The 13,957-nt window shown below is 62.3% G+C and overlaps 2 protein-coding genes across 2 annotated transcripts; both read right to left on the minus strand.

Moving 5' to 3' along the window:
• Window positions 1–998: 998 nt before the first annotated feature.
• On the minus strand, window positions 999–4,204 carry LOC106861127 (lysosomal acid glucosylceramidase-like). The gene is made up of 10 exons (XM_014889346.2): window positions 3,835–4,204; window positions 3,518–3,709; window positions 3,295–3,441; window positions 3,027–3,160; window positions 2,490–2,662; window positions 2,148–2,385; window positions 1,844–2,068; window positions 1,592–1,755; window positions 1,390–1,515; window positions 999–1,309 (listed from the first exon to the last, which is right to left on the minus strand). Exons 1-10 carry the CDS (start codon window positions 3,899–3,901, stop codon window positions 1,201–1,203), a joined length of 1,575 nt encoding a protein of 524 aa, XP_014744832.2. The 5' UTR covers window positions 3,902–4,204; the 3' UTR covers window positions 999–1,200.
• A 3,430-nt stretch (window positions 4,205–7,634) lies between these two features.
• Window positions 7,635–11,098, minus strand: LOC106861101 (lysosomal acid glucosylceramidase-like). The gene is made up of 10 exons (XM_014889313.2): window positions 11,002–11,098; window positions 10,615–10,806; window positions 10,393–10,539; window positions 10,127–10,260; window positions 9,619–9,791; window positions 9,289–9,523; window positions 8,358–8,582; window positions 8,126–8,289; window positions 7,923–8,048; window positions 7,635–7,847 (listed from the first exon to the last, which is right to left on the minus strand). Exons 1-10 carry the CDS (start codon window positions 11,063–11,065, stop codon window positions 7,742–7,744), a joined length of 1,566 nt encoding a protein of 521 aa, XP_014744799.1. The 5' UTR covers window positions 11,066–11,098; the 3' UTR covers window positions 7,635–7,741.
• Between the last annotated feature and the right edge of the window lie 2,859 nt (window positions 11,099–13,957).

Genomic DNA, 13,957 nt, shown 5'->3' on the forward strand with positions numbered 1-13,957 from the left:
CCAGGAGCACTCCTCGCTGCCAGCGGGACACCCGGAGCCCCGCTCCAGCAGCCGGGATCCCTCCAGCACTGACATCTGTTTGCATTCCACCACGCCTGCCAGCGTCGGGGAGCTCCTGCAGCTGGCACAGCTGGGAGTGCATCGCATGGCCTGTGAGCGGGGTCGGGGGTGACCACCTGGGCTCCGTCTGCCCCCGCGGTCCCCTGGGCCACCCGGGGGCTGGTGCCGGTGTTGGCTGCGCTGCCGCTCCCGCTGGCCGCTGCCGGTTTACGAGTGCACAGATGGAAAGGCGGCGTGGGGCCAGCCCGGCACACAGCCCTCGCTTGTTTGGCCGCCGGCTGCCACTGCCAGCGGCATCCCAGCCCTGCTGCTGCGGTGGCTGAATGTCCCCAGGCTGCGCTGCTGGACACGCGCCTCCCGTGCCCCCCACCCGGGCGCAATGGCCAGGGGCCCCCCACAGTGGGCTGGAGCAGAGCCGTGGTGCTGGGCCAGCTGCAGAGTCTCCCCCGTACTGGGAACTGGGCCCCCACTGGGATGGGGATGACTCAGTGCAGCTCCCGCCCCCCCCCCCCAGCACTCTCCCCTCTAACGTCACTCAGGAAGTATGTGCCCCATGCTCCCGGTTCCCATTAGCTGGAGGGGCTGATGGCTGCTCCAGCAGGAGAAACCACAGCCGCCTGCTCTGGCCGGGGAGAAGCTGGAGCTGCCGACGCCAGAGCTCTGCTCTAAATCTAAAACCTGACTGCAGCTGGGCCCCTGGTCCCTGTTAGCTTTGGGCCCTTCCCTGCCCAGGGAATGCTGCAGTGGAAGGAAGGAGGGAGATGCCTCCTCTTAGGGTGGCATCCCTACAACACCGTCCCCGTGGGATGCCCCAGGAACCTGGGCAGACAAGGGATGGGACCCATGGGGCTCAGGAGGCACCATCAGCCTCAAATCTGCCTCCTCTGGCCCCTGGCATGAGGGGCCACTGAGCTGGCACTGAGAGGAGTTCAGGCAAGTTTGTAGAAAACCTGTTTATTTTATGAAAACATCTAGAAAAGCACAGGCATTGCATCCCTAGGGTCAAACAGGTCCCCTGGGGCACAGGGGGCTGCAGGGGCTGTGCTGCAGCCCCAGTCCCATTGGAGTTTTCTCTCCAAGCTGCCACCAGCACCACGTTCCTGGTGCTGGCACCTCACTCCTCTGTTGCCTGGGGCCACGCTAGGCTGGCTGTTTCCAGAGGAATGTCTGGATGGAGTCGCTAGGAGCCACGGCCTCGATGAAGCCGACGTGCGGGTCAGAGATCCCGAAAGACACGTCCATGGGGGAGCTGTGGGGAAAGCGAGAGGGGATGGGGGCTCAGTGGGGTCAGTGGGGCCTTTTACCAGGGATCAGAACTGATCCACTCACCGGTTCAGGACCACCAGCACGATGGCACCATCGGGGCGCTGGAAAGCCGAGTGCTCCAGGTCACACCGGCGGCACTTCTTGGAGACGGCCAGACCCACACGCTGTGAGCCCTCGGGGATGAACTTGCTGTGGGGACAAGCAGGGTCACAGCCTGGTACTTAGGATGTGGTACTGGAGCCAGCAGAATGTGGCCCCAACACACCTGAAGTGGCCCAGGTGGTAGAACATGGGCTGCTTGTAGAAGATGTCTTTGCTGCTGTCCACAATGACGGGGCTGTCCACGTAGTTCTTGCTCCAGTTGGGGCCTCCCTTCATGTCCAGGGCCAGGTTCCAGTCAGTCCAGCCTGTCACGTAGTTGTTGAGGTTCTGCAGGGCAGAGGGTGGTACTGAGCCACAGGCAGACCCAGGAGCTGGCCGAGTGGCCAGTGTGTCCACGGCTCCCACCAGGCCCTACCGTCAGGATGCTGTGGCTGTACTTGCTCCCACGGTCCCAGCCACCCAGCACCACCCTGGGCTCCCAGAAATAGGAGCCTGTGGAAGCCTCTGTGGAGAGGAGGAAATAGTCCGGGAAGAGGTGATGGGTGATGGAGAGTGTCAGGTCGATGGGCGCCAGAAAATCCAGGTACCAGTGGATGCCAATGCCGCTGATGTACTTGGCAGCCACAGGGTCTTTGAGAACCTGGCAGGAGAAAAGGATTACCAGTGCCCAGGGCTGGGAGATCTGCTGTGGGGCCAGGACAGCTGCTATGGGGACTCACCACCTCGGCCCAGTAGGGCAGCATCACCCTCTGGTCATCCAGGATGATGAGCTGGACGTGGCGGTGGGAGCTGTTGGCCAGCGCCGGGCCCAGGTCCTGGGCAATGAAGTCCCGCTGGTGCTCAGGGGAGAAGCCCAGGCACTGGAAGGGGTAGAAGATGATCTCACCAGCTGTGGGCTCGTTCCCTGCCGTCACTGCCCAGAAGGTCAGGTTGTGCTTGGCATATTCATCCAGGAACCTGGTGTGGGGTAGACAATGAACGGTGGGCTCCCGTTGTACCTGTGCCAGTCCAGCTCCAGGTATGGAATCCCTGGCACCCACTGCACTCCCGTGGCCCCTCACCGGATGAAGTACTTGGCCCAGGCCCGGTGGTACTTGTCCCCAGGGCTGCCCTTCAGTGTTCCCCTCCCTGTCATCGCTCCATTCGTCTTCATCCAGACCGGGGAGGTCCAGGGGCTGGCGTACAGTGACAGTGGCCGCTTGGCCACTGCCTGGACTGCTTGGAGGATGGGGATCTAGAGAGAAGTGGGATGGGACAGAGCTCTCTGGGTCTATCCCAGTGCTGGCAGTGCAGGCAGCAGGAGGAATCATCTCCCTCCCTAAAGGTGAGAAGCTGCTCCCCATCCCATCCCATCCCATCCCATCCCATCCCATCCCATCCCATCCCATCCCATCCCATCCCATCCCATCCCATCCCATCCCATCCCATCCCATCCCATTCCATCCCTTCTCCCACACAGGTGGAAGGATGAGACCTGTCCCTCCTAATCAGCAGGAAGGAAACCCCTTTCATGCCCTGTCCACTCTATCCCATCCCGTCCCACCCCATCCCACCCAGGCAGCAGACCCAGTCCCTCAGACTCTTCCTGCAGGACTCACCTTCATGTGTGTGTCCTCCTCTGTCAGGTTGAAGTGCCTCAGCTCAAAGTCGCCTTCAGCATCAGCATAGGTGTACAGGCGGATGGAGAAGTCAGTGCTGGCCATGGGCACACGCACCAGGTTGTACTCAATGCCTGAAGACAGGGCAGGTGGTGATGGGCATCCTCGAGTTGCATTTGGAGGTCCAGATGCCCCAGCCTCTCAGAACAAATGTCAGCAGCCAGACCCCAGCTCTACCACCCAGCAGCCTTGCCTGCCCTGGGCTCACCTTCCTCGGAGAAGTAGGAGCGGAGCAGGTGGTTCTGGGCATCCTTGGACAGGGACTGGATGTTGATGGCAGCTGCATCAGTGATGGAGCCACCAAACCCCTTCACCTTCTGGTACCTCTGCGCTGTGTCCAGGGTGAGGTGGAAATCTGTGGGGACACACAGTGTCACCATCCCTGCCGTATAGGACAGGCTCTGTCACAGCAGGTGCAGCCAGGGTGGTACCTGGGCTCTTGGTGTTGTGCTGGAATCTCCCCTCGCTCCTCTCCAGCCGCTTGCCAGCCTTGCTGCTCTCATACTTGACATAGGAGCCGGGGGCTGGCAGGACCAGGGGGTCCAGAGTGTCACAGTACGTGGCACTGCAGGCGCAGACCAGTGAGCCGTGCCCAAAATCCTTGGCATCACAGGGACGGCCACCTGCAGCAGAGGAAAGACCGGGTGGGCACCGAGGGCTGTGGCAGGAGCCCAGCTCATCCCTTTGATCCATGTCAGACTCCAAATCCACCACCCTCCAAAGCCCAGGGCCACGTGCCAGCACGTACCTGTGGCCTGCAGGGCTGCCTGTGCCAGCAGGAGCCAGCCCAGGACACTGGCACAGCCTGTCCCCATGGCACCTCTGCTGCAGCGCTTCAGACGATGCCGACGGACACTCTGGAGCAGGGGGAGGTGTCAGCACCCAGAGCTTCTCGGCCTGACCCATCCCCACACAGGGACAGGGAGAGCCCCGGCACCCAGGGACTAGACCCCCCCTGCCAGGGCTAAGCCTGTCCTGCCCTTTGCCCACTCCTCCAGCCCAGCACTCACCTTCCCTCCCAGCCCTCCGGAGTCTACCACCAGTTCTGGCTGTGTCCCAGGTGGGAGTGCAGCCCCCAGGTGTGAGCCACCCCACAGCCCGCTGTTCCCAGCCACCCACGCTGGCTGTACCCAGCAACTTTGTTCACTCCCATCAGCTCCCTCCCACTCCTTCTCCCTCCTCACTCGTTCCACAGCTGTGCCATGCCGTGTCACGCCATGCAGCATCACCCCATGTATCCCCACTGCCTCCCGAGCCGTGGCTAGGAGCAAACAGCTCCATACGTGTGTGGCAGCTGGGGCTTGTCCAGCCAGAGTCGTCTGGGGCTCAAGCCCCTGGCATGGAGAGTCCCACATTCCCCTGTTCTGTGCAGGTGTTCACACCCTGTCCTGTCCTTCCCGTGGTGCTGGGCAAGGAGCCTCTCAATGAGAGCACAGGAGGAGCCACCTCCAAGCCTCGGGGCCCTGGTGCCAGACTGAGGACACCTGGGGACCTCTGCCAGGGTGGTCTTGCTGCTCCCCAAGATCTTGTGGGATGTGGAGTGGGGCCAGGCAGCTGTCCCACCTCCACTGCCTCCCACTCCCTGCCCGGGAATGATGCCCAGCTTGGCCAGGGCATGGCCTCAGCATGGTTCTGCTGCCCAGGACTGTCCCATGCCCATCCCTGTTCCCATCTCTATCCCCATTCCTACCTGCTGAAGCTGCCTCGGATCCAGGGGACTCACCTGCTGCCAAAGCACCTCTTGCTGTCTCTGTGGCAGCAGGACCCGTGTCCTGGCTGTGCCTGATGGGAGGTGACGCGTCTGGCGGAGCAGGAAAGGTGAGTTTGGAGTGGGTCAGCTCATGGGACTCTGCGTTTGAAGAGGAGCCTGGGGATGATTTTGCAACCTGGCTCCAATGAGCTTTCCACACACCACAGCATTTGCAAAGCTCTCCTGAAACCTGTTCCAGTGGCCAGAGGGAAGCTGGGGAGGGGGGGATGCTCACCAGCCCCCCAAGTGCCTCCATCACCCCCCATAGCCAGGTCGTCCCTGCTCTCCTTGGGAAGACCCCCACGGGAGGAGCCCCGTGTCCCTGGGACACTTCGGACAGGGCAGGGCTGGCTGTGCCCGCCCAGGGTCCCTGCTCACCCCACCTGGCAGCAGCTCGGCTTTGCCATGGCCAGTGCCACTGCCATGTACCGTGAGACCTGTGTCCCGTTTGTGGCTGCTCCAGGAGCTTTCCTGGCACGGGCAGAGGCAACAGCCGGTCATTGAAGGGACCCCCGACCCCTGGTGCTGGCCCTGCGGGCGATGGGCACAGCGGGGGCTGCTGCAGGCACTGCCCGCCCAGCTCCCCTCGCCCCACGCCGGAGCCCCAGGCCGCAGCGGGCTGGGTGGAGCCCAGTTTATCATCTGCAAAACAAGTCTGGGCTCCACACCGTCTAATTTGGGATCCTTCCTAATTGCAGGCATCTGCTCCGCAGGAGAAACAGGAGGCGGGCAGAGGCACGGGGGGAGTGGCATCTGCCCCGGGGTCCCCTTGGGGCTGCTGGTGAAGGGTGGCCAGGGAGACAGACCCCACCCCCCAGGGTCACAGCCCCTCACTGAGAGTCACAGCCTCCATCCAGGGTCACAGCCCCTCACTGAGTGTCACAGCCCCTCGCTGGAGGTCGCAGCCCCCCACCCAAGAGCCTGCTCCTCCTACTGCCGCCAGAGAAGGGATCCCCCAGCACACTCTGGAGGCAGTGGGGATGATGGGGGTGGTTCCTCCAGCCTCACCCCACCCCTCGCACCCATTGCCAGGGATGTTGCATCCCCCATCTCCCAGCTGGCTTTTGAACAGGGGGGGAAGCACCATCCTGAAGCAGCTGCGGTTCCGAACAGGCAGGAACAGGGAGCCGGCCCAGAGGGGCTGGGCCAAAATCTTTCCCCACACACTCATCCGTGAGCACTGCTGAGCACCAGAGATGAGGGTTCCGTGCGTGCCATGCCGGCACAGCAGAGGTCTGATGTCCCTTGGGAAGGGGACATTCCCAAAGTGTCAGGAATAGCATGGCAGCAGGAGCAGGGCAGTCACCCTGTGCTGGGCACTGATGAGGTCACGCCTCAAATCCTGGGGGACACTCCTGTGCCCCTCACGACACGAGGGACATTGAGGGGCTGGAGCATGTCCAGAGAAGAGGATGGAGCTGAGGAGGGGTGTGGAGCACCAGGAGAGGTTGAGGGAGCTGGGGGGGCTCATCCTGGAGAAAAGAAGTCTCAGGGGGGACCTTCTGGCTCTGCCCTGACAGGAGGGTGCAGCCGGGTGGAGGTCAGGCTTTTCTCCCAGGGATCAAGAGACCAGACAAGAGGAAATGGCCTCAAGTTGCATTGGGAGAGTTGTGGCATTTCCCAGGAGACGTTTAGGTTGAATATTAAAGAAAATTTCTTCATGGACAGGATTGTCCAGCTCTGGCATTGGCTGCCTGGTGCATTGGTGGAGTCGCCATCCCTGGAGGGATTTAACAAATGTGTAGGGAGCACTTGGGGACGTGATTTAGGGCTGGTCTTGGCAGTGCTAGGGGAACAGTTGGACTTGATGATCTTTGAGGCCTTTTCCAACCTCAAGGATTCCATGATTCTATTCTATGATTCTAAGCACAGGCAGCCTGACCCAGCTGCCGTTGGGGCCAGCGTTCCCCAGGAACACGGATAAAAGCACAGGACAGGCTGATGTGCTCCATGAACAGGGCTGGGACAGAGCCCAGTGCCACCTTCACACCACACTCCAATAAACCAGCTGTAAAGCCTCTGGGTTTTTCGTTTTCCCCAACCTCAGCAGTTCCGTGGCTCTCACACAGGGGCATTGGCCAAGGAGAGCTCTGGCTTTCTCATTCCTGTACTTCAAAGATGCTGGTAACGTTCCCAAAGGCACAGGGAATACTGTAACTGGTATTTAGGGAAAGCAAACAGGACGGGGAGGTCATTGTGGGCTGCGGCCTGTGTTGGCCACAGCCAGAATAGAGGGGACTCTGTACAGAGGCCACCCTGGAGAGGTGGCACCAGCCTAATATGTCCATAAGGTTTGGTGGATGGGGACACTGATATCATTTACTCTGCCTTTCTGACAGCGTCTGACATTTGGATTTTTAAAAAAAAATTCCCCCAAAAAAGTAGGCTGGGGAAAACCAACAGCACATATGGAATGAATCAAGGGCTGGCAGCGGCAGAGGCTCCAGCTGCAGGGATAAACAAGGAGCCACCCGCAGGCCACGGGGGCCGGAGCCCCCGGGGCACCCCTGGCCCCGCGCCGCCCCGCCGAGGAAAACCGAGCGATTTCCGAGCGCGTAGAGGAAACACTGACGGGAACGGCGCATTCCGGAGGGAGCGCGTCATGGCTTTACTTGGCGCCCGCCACACACGGGAAGGTTTCAAGGGGGCCACGTGTGGAAGTGTGGTCCAGGAGACGGTGCAGAGGGAACTTCCAGGGGGATGGGAAGTGCCGGGAGGGAGGGGAGGCTGGAAAGCAGCCGGCCCGGCCAGACCCCGGTGCCGGGAGCGCACGGAGCCCCTCGTGCAGGGGCTGCACTCCCAGCAATGGGTCACCATCTGCTTCAGTCCTTGAGGGATGCTGGAAAGGGTGGAGGAAGAGTTGACCCCCGGAGCCCCCCAGAGCCCCTCAGCACTCCCCTGGCTATCACTGCTGGCGCCACAGGTAGGTCTGGATGGAATGGGCTGGAGCCACAGTCTCAATGAACCCCATGGCAGGGTCCCGGATTCCAAATGGCACATCCCGGCCAAACCTGGGGAGCGAGAGGAGCTGAGCAGGTCGGCACAGCCAGGGCTGAGCATCACCCCTGTCCCCTGCCCGGGCTGACCTGTTGAGGACCACCAGGACAAGGGCACCGTCGGGGCGCAGGACGGCCACGTGCTCCAGCTGGCAGAGGAGGCAGCGGCGGCTTCTGTGCAGCCCCACCCGCCGGGACCCCTCAGGGATGAACTTGCTGTGGGGAGATGAGCAGGAGAGGGGTTCTGCCCCTGGTCTGGAGCTGGCAGCAGCACCTGAGACCCCTCGACCCACCTGAAGTGCCCCAGGTGGTAGAACATGGGCTGCTTGTAGAAAACATCCTTGCTTCCATCCACGATGACTGGGCTGTCCACAAAATTCTTGACCCAGTTGGGGCCTCCCTCCAGATCCAAGACCAGGTTCCAGTCGGTCCAACCAGACACAAAGTGGTTCATGACCTGGGGGAGCAGGGAAGGGGCTGAGCAGGGCTCCCCCCAGCCCCGGGTGGGCAGTGTGGGGGCCGTACCGTCAGGATGCTGTAGCTGTAGTGGTCCCCCCGCTCCCAGCAGCCCAGGGACACGGCGAAGCGGAACATGAAGAAGCCGGTGCAGGCCTCGGTGTAAAGCAGGAAATGGTCAGGGAAGAGCTTGTGGGTGGCTTCCAGGCTGCAGCCAGGCGGGACGATGGCATCCAGGTACCAGTGGACTGCCAGGCCAGCCACGTAACGGGCAGCTGTGGCATTTCCCAGGACCTGGGGAGCAAAGGAGATGCCTCACACCGAGGCTACTCATGCCTGAAGCCTGCAGGGGTGGACACATGGACTCCCCGTGCCAGTGTGGTCTCTCAGGGCCACCTCTTGTCCCCTCCTGTGGGCACCACAGCCCACCCCACCTGCAGCCCCCTCCCTGCAGGCTGCACCCCTTTGAGCAGCACCCTAGCATGGGTCTAGTGCCCCAACATGGCTTTGGCACCTCGCTGGGTGCAGTGCTAAGAGGGTGGGGTACAGGTTTGCCCCTCGGTGGGCTCCTTGCCCCCCACCCGGCTCTGCTGCTGCCACATCCTCCTGGCGTGCTCCAGCCCTGCAGCCATGCCATGGCTGGTGGCAAAGGAGGGGCACACTGCCTGCCTTGAGGCTAGGGCTGGAGCACACTTTACTTTCTTTCCTCCTAGTTTAAAGCAGTTCCCCCAAATCAGCCAAAACTGCCCAGAAAAGGTGCTGGTGTCCAGCAGCACTGCCAGTATCCAGGGATCCAGGATGTGGGTGCCACCTCCTGTCCTCACTCCCGCTGGGCACACGCGGAGGCGGGTACTCAGGAAGGAGCCAGCTCCGGCTCCCACTCCGGCAGACCCGGTTTGCTCCCACTCTCTAGGGCTGGGAGAGGCTGCTGGCTCCGTTTCCCATAAACTCTGGGGCTGGGGCACGAGGTGGAGGGGTAGGAAGGGGAGCTGCTCTTCACCACTTTGGCCCAGTGTGGGAGATGGATGCGCTGGTCGTCGAGCATGAGGAGCCGTGTGCGGTGGGGGCTGCGGGCCAGCGCGGGGCCCAGGTCCTGGGCAATGAAATCCCGCTGTTGTGCGGCCGTGAAGGCAATGGTGGGGGCCTGGGGGGGTGTGAAGAGCCCCGCCAGTGGCTCGTTCTGCGCCGTCACTGCCCAGAAGGTCACGTTGTGTTTGGCGTATTCATCCAGGAACCTGGTGCAGAGAAGGGGGGCAGAATCAGCTGTGGCTCCCCACCCCACTCCCCAATCCTCCTGCTGCCCATCCCAGCCTGGCTCCAGAGGCAGTACTTGATGAAGTAGTTGGCCCAGGTCTTGTGGTACTTGTCCCCTGCCTTGCCCTTCAGAGTCCCTTTCCCACGGACATCCCCGTTACTTTTCATCCAGGCTGGGGCGGTCCAGGGGCTGGCAAACAGCAACAGCGGCCGCTTGCTCATGGCCAAAGCTCGGCACAGGAGGGGAATCTGTGGGAAGGGGCAGAGGGACAGGGTCAGCTCCAGCTGCAACTCCCCTAAACCACAGGGCCGAGCATGGGAGGAAGGGGAGAACTCAAGGGACCTCAGCAGGGACTGGCAAGCACCACCCCACAGCACAGCGCCCTGGCTCCTCACCCCGCCAGTGCCTGCTGGGATGCGCCAGGACGTGCCCCAGAGGAGGTGCTAGCTCCCACAGGCTGTCCCCATGCACCCTGCCACGGTGTGCAGGGCTCAACAGCACCTGCTCCTGGGATCCCAGCACACGCAGGAGCTCCGGCGTGAGAGGGGACAAGGTGCTGATGGCAGCAGCTTCAGCCTCCCACCTTCATCTTCACGTCCTCATCCGCCAGCCTGAAGTGCTTCAGCTCGTAGTCATCAGGGACATCATCGTAGCTATAGGGGCGCACGGAGAAGTCGCTGCAAGCCATGGGGACCCGGATGAGGTTGTACTCTATCCCTGAGGAGAAGGAAAAGCATTAAGGGGCACCGGAGCAGGCATCCAGGTGACGACGTCCCTGCGGCAGGGACAGGCACAGCCACCTCTGGTGACCCCACGATCTGCTCGCACGGCCGTGCCCGCACCGCTCACCGCTCTCGGAGAAGTAGGAGCGCAGCAGGTTGTCCTGGGCCGGCTGTGACAGCTTCAGGATGTTCATGGCAGCAGCATCGGAGAGGGACCCTCCGAAGCCCTTCACGTGCTGGTACAGCGTGGAGATGTTGAGAGTCAGCAGCAGCCCTGCAGGGAGAGCCCGGCTCAGTCCGTGGTGCCTGCGGGTCCCGCGGTGGCACCGCCACCCACCCGTGGCGCTACCTGGGGCGCGCAGACTGCTCTGGAATCTCCCCTCGCTCCTCTCCAGCCGCTTGCCGGCCTTGCTGCTCTCATACTTGACGTAGGAGCCGGGGGCTGGCAGGACCAGGGGGTCCAGAGTGTCGCAGTACGTGGCGTTGCAGACGCAGACCAGCGAGCCGTGCCCAAAATCCTTGGGGATGCAGGGTCGGGCACCTGGGAGGCACGGGAGGGTGGAGGTGGCTGCCGGCTCAGGGAAGTGTCCCTGTCTGCTCTCCTGCCTGCCCCGGGGCGATGCCATTGTCCCCGTGCTCCGCATCCCGCACTCAGCTCCGCGCCGTCCCTGCGCTCCTGTCCTTGCCCCGGGGTGCCCAAACCCCGCTGCCACCCCCGCCACGTCCCCGCGCTCACCTTCCACCTGGGGCACTGGCAACTGCAGCAGCAGCAGCCAGCCCAGGATGCCGACAGCCCACATGGCCCTTCCACGTTCCCCAAGCTCTGGCAGGTCTCAGGGAGCAGCACCTGCGGCGGGGACACCCTCAGCCAAGGCAGGGGGATGGAGGGACCAGCCCCATCTCCTCAGCCCCCGTCCCTCCTTCCAGTGCCATGGAGTTCCTGCCACATACTCCGTTCCCCCCAAATACCCTCATCTTGCAGGTAGGTTGGGGAGGGTCCATCTGTCCCAGGAGCCCGCACCCCACCCGCCTTCACCCCAGCTGCTCCCGACCTGCGCTGCCGCCAGCCCTCCTCCTCCTCAGCAGCTCCAGCCTCCCCACCTCGCCTTTACAGGGAGCTGCTCGGAGACCTCCCTCCGCAGCACACCCTCTCCCACCCCCACAGCTCCTCCTTGCTCTCCTCCCGGCCCGTACCTGCCCTCGGGCGCGGACCGCCGTGCATCTCCTCGCCGTGAGGCTGGGGAGCACCGGGTCCCCCTCGCCCTCCTCCGCCGTGCCAAGGAGGGACAGGGACATGGTGCTGGCAGCTGTGCCTGAGTGAAAGGTCCAACCAGCACAGGGAGGTGTCCTAGGGGCAGATCTGAGACCCCACTGCTATCCCTGTAGGAAGAGCTGATTCCTTTATTTTGTCAGGCAGGGTCTGGATGAGCCCCTGGGAGCCCAGCAGAGCTAAGGGCAGGCCCATGTCCGTCTGTCTGTCCTTCTGGGTCTGCAACAGCACCCTGGGACACCCACTTATCCCTGCCCACCACCCCGCTGTCCCCCGGGAGCTGCAGGGCCATGCACTCAGTACAGGAGGGTCCAGGACACCCAGCAAGGTCAGTGAACGTGGCTGCACAGCTCAGGGCAGCAGGGGTGGCCACATGGGAGCTGGGGCTGTTGCCATTCCCTGCCCAAGCCTTCAGCACCACTCTCCCCAACTCAGCACGTGCTGGGGAAGGCAGCAGCAATGGCAGCAAGTGGGCAATACCCCAGATCCTGGGTAAGCAGGGCTGCTCTCCAGCTGTCAACAACAGCTGGACCCTCAAAGCTGTCCCAACACCACAGCAGGAGCAGAGCCCAGCTCTGGTGCTCCAGTAGCACTCCCTGGTCCCCCAAGCGTGACCCTCCATCCCAGCAGGCCAAGGCTGAACTGGGCCAGCTCACCTGGACACACAGCCTCTACCTGGTGCCATCACCCAGAATGTTCCCACTCCTGTGGACATGTACCCATCACTGCAGGGACATCCTTGGCATCTCTACACATCTCCTGGGGTGGCCCAGAGAACGGAGAGTGGCCAGACCCCAGCCACAGCTCCCAGCCACAGCTCTGCTGGCCTGGATCATCAATCACCAGGTCAGGGCTCCCCTGCACAGGGTTAAACTGCTCCGTTAGCTTTCCCTCCATGGGTGGAGCAGCACCTCATGACTAATTTTCTCCACTTCTGGCATATCAGATAAAGCTCTGGGGCAATTCAATTCATCAAAGTTCCTCCTATCCCCAGCACTGCCCTGCTATGGGCCCTGCCACAGTTCCACACCTCTTCTGGGAGCTGAGCCATGCGACACCCGGGCCAGCTGCCACTGGGGCTGGGGCAGATGGGGCCAGGTAGCCCCTGGATATGTCTCACGGGACAAACAGGTGCCCCAGAAGGGAGCTCCTGTCCTTGTCTCGCTGCACTGTGGATCTCCCACCTCCAAGTGTGATTAAGGTGTGACCAGACTGCTACACCCAGGCTAATAAGCCCCAATTTTGGGGAGGGATTAATAGCTCCTAGGGCAATCAGCCACCTCCAAGCTCACTTCCAGCCATCCAGGATGCCCCCATTGACCTTTTCCCATTCCAAGGTCCAGTTCTTCCTGCCCCCCACCAGCCACAGCCCCCCAGCTGGCTCAGGTCCTACAACTCCTGGAAGCAAAACACTGCGGAGGCTGCTGGAGATCATCCTTATCAACACCAGCTGATAAGAGCGTCCTGCTGAGCAGGAAAAGTGAGACCCAGGGGCCAGGCAACGCCTGGCGTGGAGCTGCTGGCACAGCAGATACCAGGCAGCCCCACCAAGCCCCCAAAGCCACCTCCTGCAGCCAAACAAGGGGGGAGCTCCTGGGGGTGTCAGGGGTTTTGTGGCACCTTTGCAGTGCACAGTTGGGTTCGTTCCAGGATGGGGTCAAAGACGTGGGGTCAAAGAAGCCATCAGAGGAGCCAGGGGTGAATTTTGTCCCTAAGCCAGGACAGTGTGGATGGGGACACAGGGACATGGAGCTGGGCTGAGTCACCTTTCTGAGGATCACGACTCTGTAAACATCGATGTCAAAGAGCCTCAGCGTGGCATCACAGCAACTCCTTCCCAGCAGTGGGACCCCAGAGCACGTGGGGACAGTCCTCAGAGTGATCTCTGGCTCCAGGTCAGCTGCTGCGGGACCCCAGCAGCCCCCAGTCACTGTGAGCCCCAAACAAGCCAAGGCTTTGCACAAGAATTAATGAGCCGAGCCAAGCCCAGCGACGTCGGAGGATTCGCCCCCGCTACGTTTATCCCAGAGCCAGTCGGTCCTTGAGCACCGAGCCGAGCGCAGGGACGCGGGCACGTGGACCCGAGTGATTCAGCATCCGGCCACCAGCTGTTAGCACCAGGGCAGGTAAGCAAGAAACAGGTGGGGGAGCAACCCTGCACCAGGAGTGGGATGCTGGGAGCAGGCTGGTGGGAGCAGGGTGATGGGGATGGGACTGGCTGCAGTTATGATCCTGGAGAAACATTTCCCTCTTGTGGACAAACACAAACAGCCTCGGGGCAGGAGCAGGGTGCTCTCCCCAGCACTCTGGCGGCACCCCTCCCGGAGCTGTGGGGTCCCAGGAGCAGTGTCCCTGTGGCTCCCTGGCGTGGCAGTGTCCCAGGGTGACACTGTCACTCACTGACCGCGCCTGGGCTGTGCTC

The sequence above is a fragment of the Sturnus vulgaris genome, chromosome 31 (assembly GCF_052056855.1).
Source record: "Sturnus vulgaris isolate bStuVul1 chromosome 31, bStuVul1.hap1, whole genome shotgun sequence".
Taxonomy (NCBI): Eukaryota; Metazoa; Chordata; class Aves; order Passeriformes; family Sturnidae; genus Sturnus; species Sturnus vulgaris.

Coding starts and splice junctions, on each gene's coding strand:
- LOC106861127 (XM_014889346.2), bottom strand. CDS start 3,901: ATGGGGACAGGCTGTGCCAGTGTCCTGGGCTGGCTCCTGCTGGCACAG. Junction 1,516..1,591: donor TACCACCTGGGCCACTTCAG/GTGTGTTGGGGC, acceptor TTGTCCCCACAG/CAAGTTCATCCCCGAGGGCT. Junction 1,310..1,389: donor GTGCTGGTGGTCCTGAACCG/GTGAGTGGATCA, acceptor CTTTCCCCACAG/CTCCCCCATGGACGTGTCTT.
- LOC106861101 (XM_014889313.2), bottom strand. CDS start 11,065: ATGTGGGCTGTCGGCATCCTGGGCTGGCTGCTGCTGCTGCAGTTGCCA. Junction 10,261..10,392: donor CTCCTACTTCTCCGAGAGCG/GTGAGCGGTGCG, acceptor CCTTCTCCTCAG/GGATAGAGTACAACCTCATC. Junction 7,848..7,922: donor GTCCTGGTGGTCCTCAACAG/GTCAGCCCGGGC, acceptor CTCGCTCCCCAG/GTTTGGCCGGGATGTGCCAT.